The sequence below is a fragment of the Amborella trichopoda genome, chromosome 12 (assembly GCF_054954075.1).
Source record: "Amborella trichopoda isolate Santa Cruz 75 chromosome 12, AtrichopodaSantaCruz75HAP2 v2.0, whole genome shotgun sequence".
NCBI classification, from domain to species: domain Eukaryota; kingdom Viridiplantae; phylum Streptophyta; class Magnoliopsida; order Amborellales; family Amborellaceae; genus Amborella; species Amborella trichopoda.
Window position 1 is genome coordinate 41943500 of NC_142347.1, and position 20296 is coordinate 41963795.

Genomic DNA, 20296 nt, shown 5'->3' on the forward strand with positions numbered 1-20296 from the left:
CTCTCTCTCTCTCTCTCTCTCTCTCTCTCTCTCTCTCTCTCCACCCATGTCACCAAATGCTTTTCAAAACTCTCCCTCTCTCTCTCTCCACCACCAATGTCACCAAACGCTTTTCGAAAGGCTCCAAGTGGAAGAGTGAAACTGAAGAACTCTGTCCATGAAACTGAAAGTCTCTCTCTCACACACACTCTCGAAGAAGAAGAAGAACTCTGTGCATGAAATTGAAAGTCTCTCTCTCTCTGGCAAAGTTTCGTCTAGCATCTTTCGATTGGGGTCCACCCCAGGGGTTAGACCGCTTGGGTTATCTTTTCTTTTCTAGTCTCGAAGGCAGTCAACTTGTCAGCAATTTTAAGTGCATCATACAGTGTTATACATAAACAGAAAATAGGCGTAAATCATGGATAAATTTTAATAATTAGGGCACTACAATAAACCAGACATATTAAAAGACACCAATAATGAGATGCCATCCGTTGTGGCTTTGGCAAGCTTCTCGTGGAAGAAATTCCCTCAAAACAAAAGATTTAACAACTTTAGACTCATGTCGTCCTAAAATTATAGTATTATATAAAGAGTACGAAACTAGTTATCACCGATACCATGCTTCCTTCCTCTGCTTGGGTTTTTAAATGGGTGCCTCATCATTTATTGTATTCAAAAACCGTGAATCAAGGGCCATGGCATCAATGGATAATTTTCTTAAATTTGAGACTTTAAAGAGAGAGAAAGAGAGTTGAAAGAAAAAGTAAATGAGTAGGCAGTCTAGGTAACCTAAAAGACATTTCAGCTTTATTTATTGTGCTGGCTTGCTGCTCAAGCATTGCACTTTCGTATTTAATTAATGTTTGGGTTTAACTAATTAACCACACAAATCACTTCAAAGGGGATTAAGTAGTAGTTTTTCCATGGTCAAAGTAACAGCTAATATGTCTTAAAAATACTCATTTCACCTCTATTTGACGCCCATCATAAGAATCAGAACCATAGATATTGCTTTGAGAAACAATAGATTATTGTCCAACACAAAGTAGACCAGAATATTAATGACAAATATCAAAAACCAAAAATACCAACAAATGCACCCAAACCAGTTGGATACTGAACCAGCAAACTGTCCACCAGTTTGGTCAAACCAACCAGTACATTAGCTCCCAAAAAGCAAATAAAAAAGAAAACAGATAAGTTTATAGTTTTCTTAATCATGCAAATAATTTTATTTAAAAACCTTTTTGGTCATTTGGTGTAAAGATGGTTCTAACAGGTGAAAGAGAAATCAGATAAAAATAAGTCAAAGAAATAAGAATAAAAAAAAGTATCACTCCCATGAATATAAAAAAAGGAAACTGAAATAAAAAGCATGGGCAGTAGACTGTTAGCATCCATCAAATAATACCTTGGTTACATCCCTCTATTCCTCAGGAAAAACTGAATTTGATTTACAGCAACCCAGAAGGAGAAAATCATGGGTAAAGAGAAAACTATTTATCTAAGAAAAACTTTACAATATGAAGAATTTGGGTTAAGAGAATATCTTACAAAATGGCTCCGATGGTGATCCACTGACCTTCCTCTGTTGCAAGGAAAAAGAGAGAAAAAATCAGCACTGCTACTTGTATCTTTGTCAAAAAAGAAATATATGAAAATTTATAAGATACTAACCTCATAAAATACAAAGGAGGCCGGCTAAACCACAACATAGAACTAGAAAAAGTTTGTCTATCCTCACATGTACACTTCTTTAATTTCCTTCACCTGAGTTTATCATGGCTATCAAGAAACCCCAATCTTAAGCACTATAATTCGTGAGCACTTTGGAATAGGCTTTCTTTATGGTGTGTTTCCTCTATCTCCACTGCTTGTCGGCTGGAGCACACTCAAAAATCAAAATGAGAAGCCAGAAGGGCAAATCTCATAACTTGGTGTGTGTATCTTTTCAGCAAACAAGAAAGATGATCGCTACTTAAAGTTGCCACTCCGAATAGGGGACCTCATTACATGTTCAGTGTCTCTCTTTGGAGTAGAGACTTTCATCTTCTCGCTTTCAGCTTCCTTGAGTGCTTTCTTTCTCTCGAGCTCTATTTGCTTGCAGTTCTCCTCATGAGCACGCACAAACATTTTCACGAAATTCAAGAGAGTGGAAACAACTGTACAAAGCATGCATCAACAAACAATACTCAAATCTCAAATTCACAAAAGCTTACTTAACTCCAAACTTGAAAGTTTTCTCACTACAAAGGATATCTCTCTAGAAAGTCTCTTAATTACACTAAATGGCATATTTTTTGCTCCAATTGTCAATTGACAACTAAAGTTGCAGGGCAGGGGCAGTTCGAGATGAAGTCCATGGTTCAACTGGAACATGGTTGATGCTGGCTTGTTGCAACCTTGAGGTAGTCAGATTAAATTACAGGTAATTAAAAGGAAGAAGAAGGAAAAAGTTTGCAAAGTTGCATGCTGGTAACCAATCAAACAACAAAAGACATGGTACGCAAAGGTGCTGGATTTATGCGGACTTCACAATGTCATGATGCAAGCAATAAGCACATGGTTCTTCAGAGTCATAATTATGTACAAAGGATTCGGCAAGATCTACTGAGAATTAATAAGGCATGAAAAGTTTTCGTGTTTGAGAGAAAATCAGGATGCCATTACCAAACAATATGGAATAGAGCATTTATAAAAATAAGGAGTAAAGTTGTAACAAGATGATGGATGTAAAAGCCTGACATAAATTCAATTTAACATAATGGAACCATTTTCAAATCTACAGAAACTCATCAGCTCGGTAGTGGTAAATTCTCTTTAATGAGAAGAATTGGTAATAGTATATAATAATCTTTTGAGAGAAATATTATATAATGATCTTAAGTAATAAGACTTCTGAAAAAAAAAATTGGAGTGACTGAAGCACCAAAAATTAAATTTTCAGGGAGATTAACCAATGAACTGCAACAAATTTTTCTGGTTCATACTTTTTGTCTTCATTTGCTGATGACCAACTAAGAAAGGACCAAACTAATAGATTGGATTATACCTTGTTCAAAAGGGCAGCGTGCAGGATCTTCACCAAAATAAAGAGCAAGTGCATCTGCACTTCTACCCTGTTTGGCATTCAATAACAACATGTAAGGAGCAAAGGAGACAGGTCTAAATCAATAAGCACTATGAGAATGGTATCCATAAGAAGGATGTTCCTAGTTCAGAATGATAAACTTGTCCCATTAATTAAAATAATAAACTTACTACTCCAGAATATAGTGAAGTCAAGCACCGAACTTCAGATTCAGCAACAACCAGGAAACCTTTCAAGGTCTGCACAATAAGTATGCTTTTAAGCAACAAAAACCTAGAAAATGAAAAAATAAAAAATATATATATATCTATATATATAATAAAAAAATAAAAAATAAAAAATAAAAAATAAAAAATAAAAAAAATTACCTAACATTGACTGGAATGCTGCAAGTAATGTAAATTTCCATAATTGAACATCAATATTAATACTAGAATCAATTTTGAATCATCCCATTTTGTCCAAATTATCTAAATGGGGAGATGAGAACAGCACATACAATTAGTGGCAAGATGGCAGTATACATGATTCCCCGAGCCCTAAGGAAAAATAAAAGACAGCAAAAAATAAAAAAAACAAACCAATTACAAAGGGTTGTCCAAAGGCTTTTCCAGAACAAAGAAAACATGCTTGAGTCATAAATCATTTCGGGCAGGTTCAGAGTAGCTAGCTGTGGATGCAATAAAAATTGCAAACATGTGTGATACGCTATCTGAAATTAGATTCTACTTAACCAAACGCAATGCGTTATAGTCACATTACATAAACAGTAATACAATGTGGACACAATGAACTTGAGTTGATTGGAAGCTTAACCAGCAGGAAATGCCTGGTTTTCGTTTGATCAGAAGTACAAACACAATGAAAATCCCAAAACCATATATCTTCAACTTGTAGACTCTGTCTGGTTTCATAAGAAGTACACAGATGTCTATATAGCATATACACATACAGTCAAAAATTTTGAGTTGTGACAAAAGTTCCACAGGAGTCATTGACTTTCATCATTTTTCAACCTTCTAAAAATGATGAATCCCAAAACCCTTTGTGAAATTCATTTCACTATTGGATACTCAAGCACATAATCTTCTAAACGTTTATGTTATTGCGCACAAGAAGATCCTAGAATCACAATAGCCATATTAACCAAATCCTTTATCAAACAAAATGACATCCAAAATAGCTAATGAAATATCCATTACCTTACGAAAGTTCTCTGATACAGGACCATCATTTTCAGATGCTGTAAGTTCTTGTTCAACCTTCTCCAATCCTTTGCTTATGGCTTGCATCTCTTCAGCCAAAGACTTCAATTGTATCTGTAGAAAAGTTAAGAACAGCTTAGACATCAAAATAAAAGAAACGCATGTGCATCAGTGAAGTCTTACTTCAACATTGTGTACCTTCGATGCAACTTCCAAGCTGAAAAGGTCCTTGTGAAAATCTAGAAGTTCTGGTAGCCTATCAGCAAGAACCTTCAGAATGTAAAATAATAAATCAGAGAATTAAGAATTTAAGATAGAAGGCAATGACATAAGAAATTATTGTACACAACAAGATCCAGAAGAGAAAAATAGAAAATCACATGACCTTGTAACGTTGACCATTGTCAACCAGATTCACATAAATCGCATATTTCAGGCAACATGCAGACATATTAACTAAATTCACAAGAAAATTGATAAAAAGATTTTATTATTTCTGGCGAAAATTATGTCCCAACAGAACTTGATTGAGATCATGGTGTTCCAGGGGACTAAGTAAGTCCACTCCAATTTCTTTCTTTCTCTGTAAGTATCAGAACTGCTATATACAATGCCCTAACAGTCAAACCCAACTCTAAAGAAACAACTCACATATATCACAATTCCTACCATTTGAACGTAGGTTATATCCATAAAATAGGTCAAGCACTCAAACCGACCAACACATCTTTCCACAGCAGCACAACATACTTTGTATTTTGGATTTGTGAAGTATTACTCAACAAACTTGATCATAGACCTGATCATGTCGCAACAACTTGTTAGATCAAAACTGTGCATCATATAGTTCCATAGTATTAAAACCTCCACAAGAGAGTATAAAAAAGGAACTGTCTAAGAAGTCAAATGTCCCCTCAAGATCTTATTGGATATTCAACTATTAAACAACTTTATTGTGGACTCTAATCACTGCTTCTGTAATGCCCTCACTACGACTCGCTAGGACCCCCACATGTAAACAATTGATTGAAAGGAACTAAAAGCAAATGCAACAATTCCCAACTTGTGAGATGTAAGCAATCCATGTCAAGTTGGTCAACAAGCACTCAGGAACAACCAGCTCATATTCTAATCGGTTTCTTTAACATATTAGACAATAATTTAGTCATGTCTCTGCATTTGAAAGAAAGCATCTTTTTTCCACACCTATATACTTCCACATGATAAACAATTCCATCATAGACACAGGCTGATGACAACTTCAAGAGCTCTACTGTAAGTAGAGCAGCTGCTCCCTCTTAACAGGAAGAATATGAATACCACAAAGAAATGCTAGCTACAGTTATCAAAGTAAAAATAAAGAAAAAAAAATATTCAATCAAATAGATATCCATGTGACTGTAGGGGCTCTTTGCAATAAAACTCACTTCTCACAAGTCACCACTTAGCCATCATGCAGCTGACAGCAGTTCAGACCTCTATGACAATACATAATTTTGACCAAATCAGAATCCATCCCATAAAGTTGAGAGTAATTTTTCCTTAATTAAATGGCACTTATTTAATTTAACAGTTTCCGTGACTACATTCAAAATCTGTATGCAAATATGCAGTTCTTTATATAATCCCTAGATAACATTCAATATTTTTAAAATTAAACCATATCCTTTCTATGGTTTTCTGGAAGAATTCAGAAGAGGCTTGAAAAAGGAATGACTAAATTCCATTGAAACAAATATTTGGTAAAATATCATGCAATTTTAACCTCTCCTTTTATCTATCATGTGTTGTTCCCCAGAATGCCTCCAAGTTCTCTTTTGGTTCTAATTTAATCTAATATCTAAATATTAGGAAAGATGAAGAGTACTTATCCCAAACAAAATTGAAAAGATGAATTCACCTTGCCACTAGTCCATAAGCTCCAAAAAATATCAGATTTAGATGATTACACATTACTAGAAAATGGTAACAACGAACAGCTTGTAAGCAACATTAAAATGACACAAAAGAACGACAGATGACATACCACCAGTAAAACCTACTCCTTTGTTGTGTTGGCACATTGGAAAAATATAACTACCATGTTGTTGTGATGGAGAACTTAAAAAGAAAAAACTACTGATAAACACAAAGAAAATATAATGCACTGATTAAAGCTCACAAACTTTTGGGAATTACAATACTTCGTTTTTTATGTAGAAAATAAAATGCATTAATTAAAGAGATTCTCACCTTGCAAAGATAATTCATGAGAGTCATTTTGTTGTTGCGTGCTCTGGTATCTGTTAGTTTTAGAAGGCTATCCAACCTGAATCCAATAGCAGAACCTACATATTGTGAAATTCTATTCAGACTTAGACACAGTAAAAGTAATAAATTACATTAATCAGAGAAAAAGCAAATAAAATAGGACCATACTGCAAAACAGAAGTGAAAAATGAAAATAAACAATAACAAAAACCATAATTTCTTGAGATATCATAGTTTTAAGGCAATGTTCTCAGATTCGCTTCGGAGTCCTCTTCCGTTTGGTAAGAAAAATGAAGCAATTCGGTGCTTCAGCCAATTCAGGGGAAGACTTCGGACTTTTTTTTAATTCAATATAAATAAATTAGATATTTATATATAAAATATATAAAAATAATAGAAAATTTTAAAATAAACAATTAAAAAATTTTAAAAAATATTTTTATATAGGTATTTCTTTTCTGGCTGAAGCAGCCCGAAGCTTCGGCCGAAGCACACCCGAAGAGACCCGAATCTGGCCTAAGCAGCCCGAATCTGACCGAAGCGGCAGCACCATGCTGCTCTTCACTTCGGTTTAGGCTTAAAAACCAAAGGCTTCAGCCTCTTCGGCCAAAGCGAAGCGAATTTGATAACATTGGTTTACGGCCTTCAAAAGCCATCTGTAATTCTCATGCTATAAATAAATGCATATGAAGAGGTCCACATTGTTCAGCCTAAAGCGTGATAAAGTAAACCACATTTGGCTCCACCCCTTTTGGATAGCAAAACAACTCCAACAGGGAAGCGAGTTTCTTCAAACAAGTGAAAAACAGTTTTTATTGGTTTTTTCTTTTTATAGTTTTTTTTAGAGCTGCTGCCATTTTGGAAGCGTTTTCATAATAAACAGGGTCAAGAAAATCTGACAACTAACAAAAGTAAGAGAGGACCATGCAGGAATTTTACAATAAAAATTGGGTAGAGAAGAAATCAGCCCTGTCCCCAGAACTTGTTCCGTCCAAATGGGCCTTATAAGGCATCCATGCATTTGTGCATGCAGTGTTTAGTCACATCTTGAGTCTAATTTTTGGTAAAACAGAGATGACGCATCAAATCAACACGTCTGTAGAGCCCTAAAGAAATGACAAAACCTGATGGCTATATAAGTTCCATGCTCTTCAAAAGATGCAGCATCTCTGAAGTAGCCCACTAGTACAGTAATGTGAAAGCAGAGAAGCCTTACAAGGAGTAAATGCAATCATTGACTATTGTGAAAGTGTCTTTTTCCACCAATCATCATCATCATCCAAGTCTTATTTTAATTATTCGGGGTTGGCTTCCAGGATTCATGACAAGATGTGGCAAAGTTTTATGCTCGCTGCCAAAATAATGCAACCACTTCCTTTACCCGGGCTTGGGACAGGTTAAGAGGTTGAAGGTCCTCACCCTTGTTAGACCAGTCTTACTTCCACCAATGAATCCATAAAACCAAAACCATGGCTTTATCGATCATTTCTATGTTCATTTTATTGAGATCGCGAACAGAGTTTAAAGAATTAATATTTTCGCTCATGAATATGGGTCTTTACCGAAAACACTTAGATACTAACTAATGGAAATAAGGAAGAAGGGTTGAAGCATGCAAATCCATTTTGAATATAAATTCAAGAACTTCCACTATCACTTCAAGCATCAGATCCATGATCTTCAACTCACCCCTTGCAGTTCCCTGATTCAAAGCATTTCCAAGTTGAAGGATTGTTTGCATTATTCGCTTCAGTTTGACAGAATTCCTGATCTGATAACCCAAAAATTCAATGAATAGTGAAACATACAAGATGCACACCATAGATAAACATTATATCACTCCAAAACAGAGAAATCAGCAAGAAAAGTTGGCACCTCTTCAGCTGCAGAATTCACAATATTCAAATTATTCCTGAGGTCTGAAACCTGCCAACATAAGCGGAGAAAAGTAGCCATAAAATTTCTTTAGCCTGGAAACCATAGGTTTCTGGAAAACAAAAGTTAATGGAAATAATATAGAATGAAGAGAGAATCAAACTTCCAACCTGGGAACTGAACTGGATCTTAAAGGAAAAGACTCGAAGCTTTGATTCTACTCGGGGTATCTTCATCAACTCCAAGAAAAACTGCAAAAATGGAGAGTGCACAGCATGTCATATGAATATATCTTTCTTGTCAAATGCCAAATAAAAGGTACTAGCTAATGGGAGTGCAGTGCATGATGCTCCTGCTGAGATATTAGATGAAAAATAAATTTTAAAGTACTCAATAAAAAAAATATTTTCTATGTATATTTCATTACTAATTCAGTAAATATTAGTTTATGGCTGTGTAACTTTCTATCTTACCTTTTCTATTTTTAAAATTTTTCTTGTTTTGAATAGGATAAAAACTATTATAGAAATTCCTAATTTTATCTTCTTCTTTTCTTCTGAAGTTGTGAAATTCCTAATTTTATCATTCCTATTTTGGTAGGCATAATTAGCATACAAAAGCCCTTCCTAAATTTTATAGTAAGTTTTATTTTTTATTCAGTTCTACTTCTTCTCCATTGCAAATTATTTTTCAAAAAATTTTAAATAAAACATATTAGATATTTTGGAAGATGGAAACCCTTATTTTGGGTGAGAGTTCAGAGGATAATCTCTCTCTCTCTCTCCCTCCCTCCCTCTATATATATATATATATATATATATGATCGATAACTGAATCCAGATTTACAGTATAGGAAGATATTGAGAAAAATGGCATTTTATATTCAAGGGTTATAAAAAGAAATAACAGTGTGCAATAACAGTTTGCAACAGAGGTAAATGGAGGATGAAGGAAAGCCTTTGGAAAGACTCAATACTAATGTTCAAATATCTACAAAACAATCATGGCTAAAATGGTCACTTTGTTCCATAGTTGTTGACATCAATAGCAGGATAGGAGCAGTTTAGGGATCGAAAGAAGGGGAACGCGAATGGCCAGAAAATCCTCATGCTAGGAAGCACTATCTGTACAATGCATTAGTTTGGATCTCGATCCAACCTTTATGGTGCTCAATCACAAGCTTTTGGGAGTCTCCATCCCAACCTTTTGGGATCACACAAGAAATTAAGATTACACTTAGTTTTATAATTTTCACTAATAACTAGATATAAACAGTATTATCCAGTGTTGTCCGACTCGGCCGAGTTGCTCATCTTCACTTGTCGAGCTAATTTACTCTAGGTACCCCTATATAACTCAGGGTATATAAGAAAAATAGAAAAACTTTGTAAATATATATATATATAAAGGTATTGAATTGATGTATAGAAGTTTTATATGTAATTTGTATTTTTTGGCAAAGATAGGTGAGTTTTTCTTGCCATATGCCCTATTTTAATATTTTTCACTTTATTTGGATTTTTTAAATGTCGCCAACTATAAACTAATTCTTTTAAATCCATGTTTTATATACTTTTTAAGCTTATTTGGACTTTTTATGTTGTTTTTGTTTTGTTTGATCTTTACTATTTTATTTTATTTTTAAATATTTTTTATTTTCTTTTCATTTTTCAAGGGCTTTTGGGCCCTGTACAATACTCAGGCGATTCCCCTCGGGCTTGCCCTAGTAACTTGCCTCGGGTTAGGGCCGAGTACCGGGGCCAAGGCAAGTCTGAAAACACTGGTATAATCTAAAAATATATAACCATTTCAATACCACACCTTTTAATTTCAATAAAAATTGAACAGTGTGATCTTCAAAAGGTTGGGGTCGCTCCCAACCTTTTCGGATCCCGATTCCTAAAAATGCAGGTAGAGATGAGATTCCAGGACAGAATCTACTGCCTCTCTCCCACTCCATATTACATGTTCAATGTCCCAACTTAAAACAAGATGAAAACAGGAAAAGAGAACTAAGTCGAACCTGCTCACATTTTCCTAAGCTTTCTTTATCACCATTGTAGCCCTAAAACATGGACAGTAGGATCAAACCATTAGCATTGTTTCACCAGTGATAATGAAAAACATGCCAGTAATTCCCAAGAAAACAGTAAAAAAATTCCTCTAACATATCATCCGGGATTGTTACAATAAACAAAACTGAGAAAAGAATGTCCACCTTGAGTAATTCCATTTCCTCTTTAGTAGGGCAAAATTTTATTAGGTTATCAAGCTGATCAACATCTAAAACCGAATCATCCAAGGCAAGCAGAGCGCTCTGTAGAAGAAAATCAGAGTAAGCATTAGAAGCAACATGTCGTGAAATTATCGGCATTCTGCAAATATCATAGAGGAAAACTAAATGTTTTGCAGAATTTTAGAAGGAATTGAAAATAAAGAGAAGACTTGCGAAATAAATTAGAATACATCTCAGGCAGAGCATCAGAGATTCAGAAATTACAACACTAATTCTGATTTTTTCAAGGGCAGCACTCATCAGAAGAATAAAAGACCAGTGTAACTAAAAAAATAAACTGGTAAACCAGTCAATGACCAATTTTCTTGAGGTATACAACCTCAATATTGAATCACTCAATAACCTCATGAATTGGACTCTCTCTCTCACTAAGTCCAAGATGGAAGGAAGATGGCTGACCCATGTACAAAAATATTAACCATGAATAGGAAACCAAATGATAGACTCATCTAGCTCTTTTTGCAATCAAGCAAACAAGAAGGAACTTATATGATGCTAAAACTTTTGCATGCCAAAGCTAAATAAACTATCATGATATGACAACATACTAAACTGACACCCCACAACAAGAGTTTATTTTTTGTATAATCCAGAATTTTCTTGAACCAAGAGTATGGCTTTAGGGATAGTCCAGAACTCGTCTTCAAGGCTTGAGAGTCTATAATTGGAATTGGTTTCATTGTTGTACCATACTCCCTCTACAGACATTCAGTGATGATAAACAATACAGATATCCTTAATTAGTCCTCAATACAAAGTAAAAATTGGAATCGTGAGCAACAGGATAGAATTATGTATACACCGAGAGGATCCAGATTGAGTTTCAACAAGCCTTCCCCTCTCTCCCTACTTAGATGCATGTCTGGAAAATAAATGCAAACAGGATAATATGCCCTTGGGTATACATTAGAACAGACAAAAAGAAAACCATTAGCTCCAGTTAAGTATTTATAAGAGAGAATTTACCAATATCTCTAGCCATGCAATATTTAAGATTCCCATCAAGTCTTGATGTTGTATGAGTATGTGTACATGTGTAATTTCACTATTCGAAACAACTAAGTTTACACAAACTTGGCATAAATCACTACCAGTGATGAGGATAATTCAAATAAAACAGATTTGTCTACTCTGATTATCAAGTTGTTGCTAACATTTTCTCTAGCTACTCAGAACACCAAATCAAACAAATGCATTGCAAGGTTATATTTAAATAACAAAATGGATTTCCTAGATGATGCAAGACACAAGAAACCAATAGGTCTAAAAGTATACCATCAGGTCGGGCAAAGGCATTTTGACTTTTGTCAGCATAATTTCACAATTATTCGCCCGGCGTAGATCGATCTGCAAAGACAAATAAAAGATCATAAAAGCTTTGGAGTATGTACGTGGTGCTTTATTTCTCCAGGGACCAAAAAAAATTGCACTGCTAATCGCACGAAGAAAAATGACATAAAGCAAAACATCTATTACAAGAATACAGTACGAGAAATCTTATATACATACATATATATCAATCTGTAATTTTCACTGCGATACGTATGTGCATATGCATATAATTTAGTTATCCACCTTCATAAAATTTATTAAGATAGCAAAAAAAATCTGTATAAAGAGTTAACTTCATGAAAATTACAAGTGTCATACTATACTTTGAGTTGAAAATAGAATGTGGTTCAATATATAGAATAACAATAGAAATGTTTTGATACTGCACAATCTTCAGAGTTTCTAGAAATATACCAGATGAACTCTATCAGATTTGGGTCCAAGAGAGGCACGTCGACTTGACTTTTCACCGGAACCACCACGATCAGAATTCGGCACAGCGGCTGAGAAAAGGCTCTCAAGTTCCGACATATCGAACTCAGGAGCTCTAGCATGTAAATTTAAAAAAATAATTATTATAATAAGAAAAGAAAAACAAAAAATGAGACAAGCAGAGCATATTTATGAAAGATTTATGCAAATAATAATATATTTGATCGCACATAACTTAAACACGACAGTATGAGATAATTATTTTGAGCTAGGTACTTCTCATACTTGGTACCGTCATCAAATTTTTGTGCCTCTGCCCACAAGCTTCCTTGCATTGCTCTCGTTACTTTCACCCAATGTAGAGGCTTTAGTGAGGTCCTCTTTGTCGATTGAGCATTCCCTAAACCACGAGCAAATCCCTTTCTAACACCAAGTGCAGGGGCTGATGAACTGGTTCCATCACCATGTGACGAATAAGCACCCACTGTGCCTTTAGCACCGACAGAAAGAGATTGAGAAGAACCAACACCAATTTCTCTCAGGGACATTTGAGATATAGGAGTCCGCCCCCCAGGAGGAGGAGGAGGAGGAGGAGGAGGTGTCAATGGAGGGTTGTGAGAAGCGGGCCTTGATGCATTGGGTGTTGAGTGAGGAGGAGGTGCTGCTGGTGGAGATGCACCATGCCGACAAGGAGGTGGAGGAGGAGGAGGAGGAGCAACTACCATAGATGACTTCATAGGAGGTGGAGGGGGATGAGATGGGGCTGATGAGGCTGTACCCACTCTCATAGGTGGTGGAGGAGGTGGTGGCGGTGTAGAAACTGATGCTTTGGTGGATGAAGATCCAAAGTTAGAAAGTGGAGGAGGTGGGGCGGATGGAACGTTTGACGAAAAATGGCTCTCAGGTGATGCAATTCCTTGACGGAAAGGAGGAGGAGGAGGGGGCGGTGGTGCCGGTTTTGAAGATGCAAATTGTTGGGGTGAAGCCGACGAGGGAGGTAGTGGTGGTGGAGGTGGTGGTGGTGGTGGTGGAGGAGGACGACGACGACCTAGAAAAGTTTTTGATTCAGTTCCCGTTGATGGTGGCGGTGGAGATGCAAGGGGAGGAGAGGAGGATGGAAGACTTGCAGGCTTGGCGGTTTCAGTTAAAGATGAAGCAATGGAAGTTGAAATTGAAGGGGAAGAAGCACATGATGTTAACGGGGCAGTGGTTCTTGAATCTAGTGGTGAGGCATTTACACCCTTTACATTCAAATTACCACCTAATACAGAGGGAACAGCAGATATCCCAGGATCTTCTGAGGTTCTATTTGCAGCATGATCATGGAGAAGAGCTGTAATGCCAAGAACTGCAGGGGCGCTGTGATATCTTGAAGTGGGTTGAGGTGAACTGGGAAGAGAATTACTATGAGACCCCGGGCTCGAGAGAGAAGATTGGGGCATACGTCTGGATATGGTCTTTGGTTGAGGGGAGCATGCAAGTGCCGACTTCAATTCCTGTGGTTGAACCTTATGTTGTTTGGTTAAACCAGATGCCAAGAATGAATTATTTGGGGAAACAGACTGTTTCTGCAAAACTGAGGATGGTGGTCTCTCAGTTTTGACTTCCATCGCATCAGATTTTGGTTTCTCTTGAAGAACCTTGGAACCTATGTGTTGCTTTGAAGCAGCACTCTCCAGGTTCGGTTGTAGAGCACCAGTTTTCAACTTCTGTTGGAGAGCATCTGAGGATGTCATTTGCTGAAGAATGTTAATGGCAACATTACCCTTTCCATCAAGCCATTCTGCATTGCTAAAGATTTCTTGCACCTTAGCAAATGCTTCCATTGGAAGGCCTTCCTTTTCCTCCACAACCTCTGCCTCTGTGGTAATATCAGAAGCAGCAGCATCTGTATCAGAGAGAAGAACCTGTGCAATAACACCACATCAGATTAAAGAACTTAACGGTTTTATGTCCATTGTCTTGATACGAAAAAGGTTACACAAACTAGGTAATTTCTAGGCCACAACAAATTTAGAAGCCAACAAGCATGAGGCAGGTACCTACCTCTGCCCTAAAGTCCTTAGGAAAACGATCCCTGGCATTCCATAATATGTCAATCTCCTCACGGTTGAGCATCAAAATGTTCGACCTAATAAATGCAGTGTTGAACATGACTCGGAACATCATCTCTTCACGCTCGAGATCTTCTTCCAAATGTATACACTCTAGTACAACATCACCTTGAATGTGGCAATGAATGTCTATTTTCACTAATTCACAGTCTGCCTGCAACCAAAGCCTAAGAATCAGAAGGAAGTTGTGAAGTTTTCTAATATAGACTATAAATCTACGTGTGTGCGTGCAGCAGCAAGACAAAGCATTTGCATAAACTTTATATTCTCGCAATTACCACAAGAAAACAAATATAGAGGATGAAAGGAAATTCAATGACCCAAAAAATGGGAAGACACTATGACAAACAAATTTCCAAGCCCCACTTTTTCTTGGAAAAACAGAAACCATTGCCATTTAAATCAAGACCATAAACCCCAAGAATATACCAAACAATGTGATCAAACGTGTTTAATTTCATTGAGATAGGCTTAAACAACTTCCACTGCCAGCCAAAACATAGAAAAAATTCATCAGCATATATCAGTTCCCAATGAGCCAAATTAGCTGAAAGAATGATACAAGGACAGAGTTTTTCATGTCTTTCAACTTTTTTAATTATTTAAAGAACCCAAAGCAATTTCATCGAATTGGATAAACCACCAAAGCATATTGTGTTTCCTAGGAAACCTAAAGGTCCTAAACATTCACCAAAGCAAATATGGGAGCTTTGATATAAAAATGAAAAGTAAATCTACATCACCTGTCTGTAAAGCCGAACATTCTTGCTCTTCTTTGGCGTGGAGAACAGCACCTTCGAAGTTCGATCAGAATTGTTAAATGGGTCTTGTCCATAAATCCGAAATATTGGCCTGCACCCCCCTTCTCCAGCAAAATTTGGAAGAATCCTCAAGATGACACAATCCAAAGTTAAGGCCCTATCCAAAGGAGGCCATTCTGAACCCACATTCCTTCTTGAAACATATTGGAGATATCTCAACTGAGAAGGCATTGGACTTAATGGAGACAATAGTTGTAAGAGTTCCTTGGGTGCTTGCTTGTATATCATGTCCAATGTCTTTTGCTCCCCAGTGTATTGTTTCCGGTAAATAAGGAGACCTGCAAGCATAAATGCCAGAACTGGCCATCCCCCTCTCTCGCAATGCATAAGAAGCACATTGTGTTGGCCTTCTAGAGAGAGCCAACTCTCACTCGACCTCAAGAAATGATGGATCATCTCCAGTGGGAGCATGGGGCACCCCTCATAGTGTTTAGGGTAGTCCATTACCGTCATGTCATACTCAGAGAGAATGTCGGAGAGCTGGCTTCTCCTCTCTCCCTCTCTAAAGTTAAAGACCATGAAAGAGGCGTCGGGGCAATAGTCCTGCAACTGTCTGACGATTCCCCCCATGTAGACTTTGTACTCATTTTCTTCCAAAACATCAGTGGAAAAGCAGCAATCAAACACTGCATGCCCAAAAAACAAAATAAGAATTCCTTTTTCTTTTCCAATTGACCAAAAAAAGAATAGTGAGCATTATAAAAAGGAGAAGAAGAAATAAGAGCAATGGGAAAAAGGAGGCACATCTGTGAAGCATAAAGGCACCAAATATTTTACTAGGAGTTCCTATTTTAGTAGGAGTTCCAGCAAATCAAAGGAAATCACCATATTTACAGGAAGAAGTGGCAAGTGGAGAGAGAAATCTAGCTTCTAAGCCACCAAACAAGTGCAAAAAAATGCTCAACCTCTTTACCATTTATTAAAGAATACTTTGCCGAACAATTTCTTTCGATGGAAAGTAGAGCAAGATCAAACCAAATATATATACATAACATTCTCAGAATTATCCACAATATAGTCATCTACAATAATAAAAAATAAAAAAAGGTAAGTTTGTCTCAAAAAAAAAAAAAAAACACTTGAGTTGCTTTAATTTAAAATGAAAAAGATGAAAGAAATAAAAATGACACACAGACACATTCGCACAAGAAACCAAATAAAGCTCAAGGTTTCACAATATTAACAGAAATGAACCATGATTATAGACTATTTCATGCAAAAAACACAAACTAGAGATACATAATCCATTGCAATTGCTAACATACTTAGGAGAATCATGAAGCACAATTTTTTAATGAACTAAGATAAAAATTTTGTTAATTAATAATCATAACCACATTTGAAAAAGTTGAAAAAAAAAAAAAAACGAAGGGTAAGAAATCCATAGATGTGTGCTTCATTACATATGCTTTTTTTTATCAACAGAAGTCCCCACTGTACATATACTGAGGATAACAATGACAATGAAGGGTTGAACCCCTTTATATAGACTGAGGACAACAATGGCAATAGCTCATTGCTTATCAAAAAAAATGGAGCATTAAATGAAAATACAAGTAACAAGTACGTTATCGGTGCCTGCAAATTTCACCAAGAAAGGAATAATTAAGTGCTTGAATTTTGTGAAACTCACAGCATTAGGCATGAGTTTTGCTAAATTACATGACATGTGAAACTCACAGCATTAGGCATGAGTTTTGCTAAATTACATGACATGTAAACCACAAATTTGGAGTAAAACAAAAGCTTAATATCTCAGAGGACCCTAGACCAAATCAAAGAAAACGTATGGCAAAATTCAAGCACAGATCCTTGAATTTCAAAAACGGAAATTTTTAAATGCAACATATTACACCAAAGCACAGAGAAACACAAATACTTTAAAAACCAAAAAAAAACTCTTGAAATTATATCAAACACAAAGCCATTTACACATAAACCCAACAATGATCAAATTCTACTGATATTTCAGATCCAATACATACCATAGACTCTCTCAGAGATCTCAAGGAGCCCATCAGGTGGCTTTCTGTAAAAAAACTTTCGAAACAGGGCCATATTCAAATTGAGAGATCCAAACCCTAGTTTTCAACCATAAACCATCATTGAAAGAGCTCAAAGCTCAGAAGCCGAGGCGCATTTGAAGCAGGAAACAAATTGAAACCAAAACTCCATTTCCTTCCACCCAGAAAAGCAGAAGATGTGATCAAAATAAGAAAGAGAAAGGAGAGAGGATAGTGCGAGAAAAATCAATTGCATGTGTGGAGAATGTGGAGTCGTCAGAAGATGCAGGGATCTCCTTGCGGTCATTTCAAGGCATGATCAAAGGTCGGCGTTTGCTTTTTATCGGAGGAAGCCATTTAGAGAGAGGAAGAAAGAGAAACAACAGGTGAAGAGAGAGAAAGAGATTGCAGAGCTTTTGCTTTAGGTCCAGGCTTTTACGCAGTGGCTGACTCGTAAATTTCGCCGTAGATCTGTGGGGTTTCCAGTATTAATCAAAAGGGATCGAGCAGCTTCCTTATTTCCCATTAACATCTCTCTTACTTTCTCTCTCTGACTGTGATCATATTTCCCTCGCTTCTCTCTCTAGCATTCTCTCTCTTTCATCAATGAGATCACGTTTTCTTACTACTTTCTCTCTCTAAATTTCTATTTGTGTTTGGGATTGTGTTGGAGTTGATCCATTTAACCAGTTCTGCGGGTATTAATGTCACTCCATGTTTTCATCGTTACAAATGTTACACACACATACTCCGAGAGGAGAGAGAAACCCACAATCAATTCTAGAGAGAGAAAACATACATCTAAATTCAAAGTTTGATTACAGAGAGAAATATTAATCATGCGAAAGAAACGGCAACGAAATGCAAGACTTTTAGTATAGAGATAAATGTTTTAGAGAGAGCGTGTCATGCACAATTCAAATATTAGAGTAAGAGGAGAAATTTAAGATGGCTATTTTTGAGACTCGTAATCATTTTTTTTCATATTCATGAATTTTTGCAGTGCATCAGTAATCCTACATTTAAGGTTGCAACTTTATACAAACTTTTTTTTATATTTTTTAGTAAAGAGAAATGTTTTGATGCGAAATTTTTAAGGAAAGACGATGAGAGAGAGATTAGAGAGAGAAAGAGGAGAAATTTAAGATGAAAGAAAGTTCTAGGTTTTGTACTTCATTTGCATGGCATCGTCAACTACCGGCTATTAAAATAGAGAATGAGAGAAGAAAAAGTTATATCTCTTTTTGTTTTTACTTCTCATTTTCAATTTAATACTAATGCACTGTCCTTTGCAATTTTGTTGAGTGCTTAAACTACCACATGTCAGGACATGAATTGGGACCTAACCAGATCAAAGAATTATGTGATGTACTTTTCGAAGATTTTGGCTGAAATAAAGTGGGATTTCATTTAATAGAAATGAGAAATAAACAATGGATTTGGCCCTAATTAATAATTTTTGGACTAGAAAGTATGTCTATGAAAGAGAGAGAAAAAAAAAAAGTGAGATAAGTATGGGCTTCCCCAACAAATATGAAATTGTCTTCAAGCTTGGACATTCTTTAACTTTTCATGGGGATGGCTGGTTTTAAGAAAAAACGGTGGGTTTAATAGGAATTAAATTTGGAGTTTACTAATTAGAAAATTTATGGTTTCACCCAACCATATGAATATGTATTAAATGGCAAACTTCAAAATTTTGCTTCTTCTAGTTGGGAAGCTTGAATTGAATATGAAGAAGAATGAACTACTAAAAACAATGTTATCGATACATTTGAATGAAACGGTTCTAGTCCAGTCAAAATCAGTTTGATTATTGATCGAATTGATAAGACTAGATTTTAAAAAAATAAAAAAAATAGTATAAATATAAAGGGAAATGTTTATATAGAGCCTAGACTCTAAACAATCAAATTAAAGTCTACCTCAACAATTTCACTAGAAGAACTTGTTTTGATGCTCAAACATTATCAAATTGATCATCTCGACATCGAGATGCATGGACATGAGAAACAAATTGGATTTCAAATTTGGGAATAGTGCGTCTTGTAACACATATTTTGACTGTCAATTTTCAAGATTTTCAATTTTTCATAGATATGCTTGATCTGCACTATTTTTTAAGCTTTAAATTTTATAATTAAAAATGAAAGTATATTTTAAGGCTATTACAAAAAATTTCAGTATTGAAACCATATTTCTCTACACTATTTGAAGGTGGGGCTCTAATTTGATTGTTTAAAATCTCGGATCTAGACAAACTGCACCCAAATATAAAACATATTAAAAAGTAGTTAGTGGTCAAAACCGACTAATTTTATCTGTCAAAAGTGATGAGACATTAGTTTTACTCCATTTTTGACCAAACCCAATTCCCAATATTTACTTCGGTCCAACGACAGTCCGATATCGCACTGATAAAAACGTGGAAAGAGTAATATATCTCTCTCGATTTTACTGTTTTTCTTTTCTTTTTTCTCGTTTTTACATTGTAACACGACTGCTTGGATCAATTATGGGATTGATTAGACATTAGACTTTTTGTAGTCCTTGTACTTCACCACAGACCTTTTTCTTCTTAAAAAAAAAAAAAAGAAAACCCATGGTGCAAAGCCTAAGGCTTACAAAACACTAGACTAGGTCTCAAAAACCCATGGTGCAAGGCCTAAGGCTTACAAAACACTATACTAGGTTCAAACTGTCTCAGTTTTCCTATCCTTCTTTATTTGAATATTAAGGTCAAAATGCTTGCTTTCTCTAAAGTCACTTTGACCATTCTCCCTTATTTTTGTATCCCTTTACACCCTCACCTATTGTCTTTACCCACCTTTCTCTCCACATCTCTGGTTTTCCTTGACGATGAATGATTTAGGTAGGGAGTCGGCCCTACTTCAA

At 35.9% G+C, this 20296-nt stretch overlaps 1 protein-coding gene across 7 annotated transcripts; it reads right to left on the reverse strand.

Annotated features, from left to right (window-relative positions):
• Positions 1-1330: 1330 nt before the first annotated feature.
• On the reverse strand, positions 1331-18053 carry LOC18447053 (actin-binding FH2 (formin 2) family protein). Of its 7 annotated transcripts, none has more exons than XM_088854646.1 (18): positions 17384-18053; positions 15321-16024; positions 14510-14731; positions 12749-14370; positions 12446-12578; positions 11975-12046; positions 10622-10720; positions 10435-10468; positions 8574-8654; positions 8404-8454; positions 8218-8299; positions 6511-6586; positions 4477-4548; positions 4276-4392; positions 3244-3312; positions 3035-3101; positions 1660-2144; positions 1331-1570 (listed from the first exon to the last, which is right to left on the reverse strand). In XM_088854646.1, the coding sequence occupies exons 1-9, from the start codon at positions 17454-17456 to the stop codon at positions 8593-8595; spliced, it is 3021 nt and encodes a 1006-aa protein (XP_088710772.1). In that variant the 5' UTR covers positions 17457-18053; the 3' UTR covers positions 1331-1570; positions 1660-2144; positions 3035-3101; positions 3244-3312; positions 4276-4392; positions 4477-4548; positions 6511-6586; positions 8218-8299; positions 8404-8454; positions 8574-8592. The 7 variants fall into 7 exon arrangements, with proteins under 7 accessions (XP_088710772.1, XP_088710771.1, XP_020530859.1 ...); XM_088854645.1 differs by having other exon boundaries at positions 4477-4534; positions 6511-6605; XM_020675200.2 differs by having other exon boundaries at positions 6511-6605.
• Positions 18054-20296: the final 2243 nt, after the last annotated feature.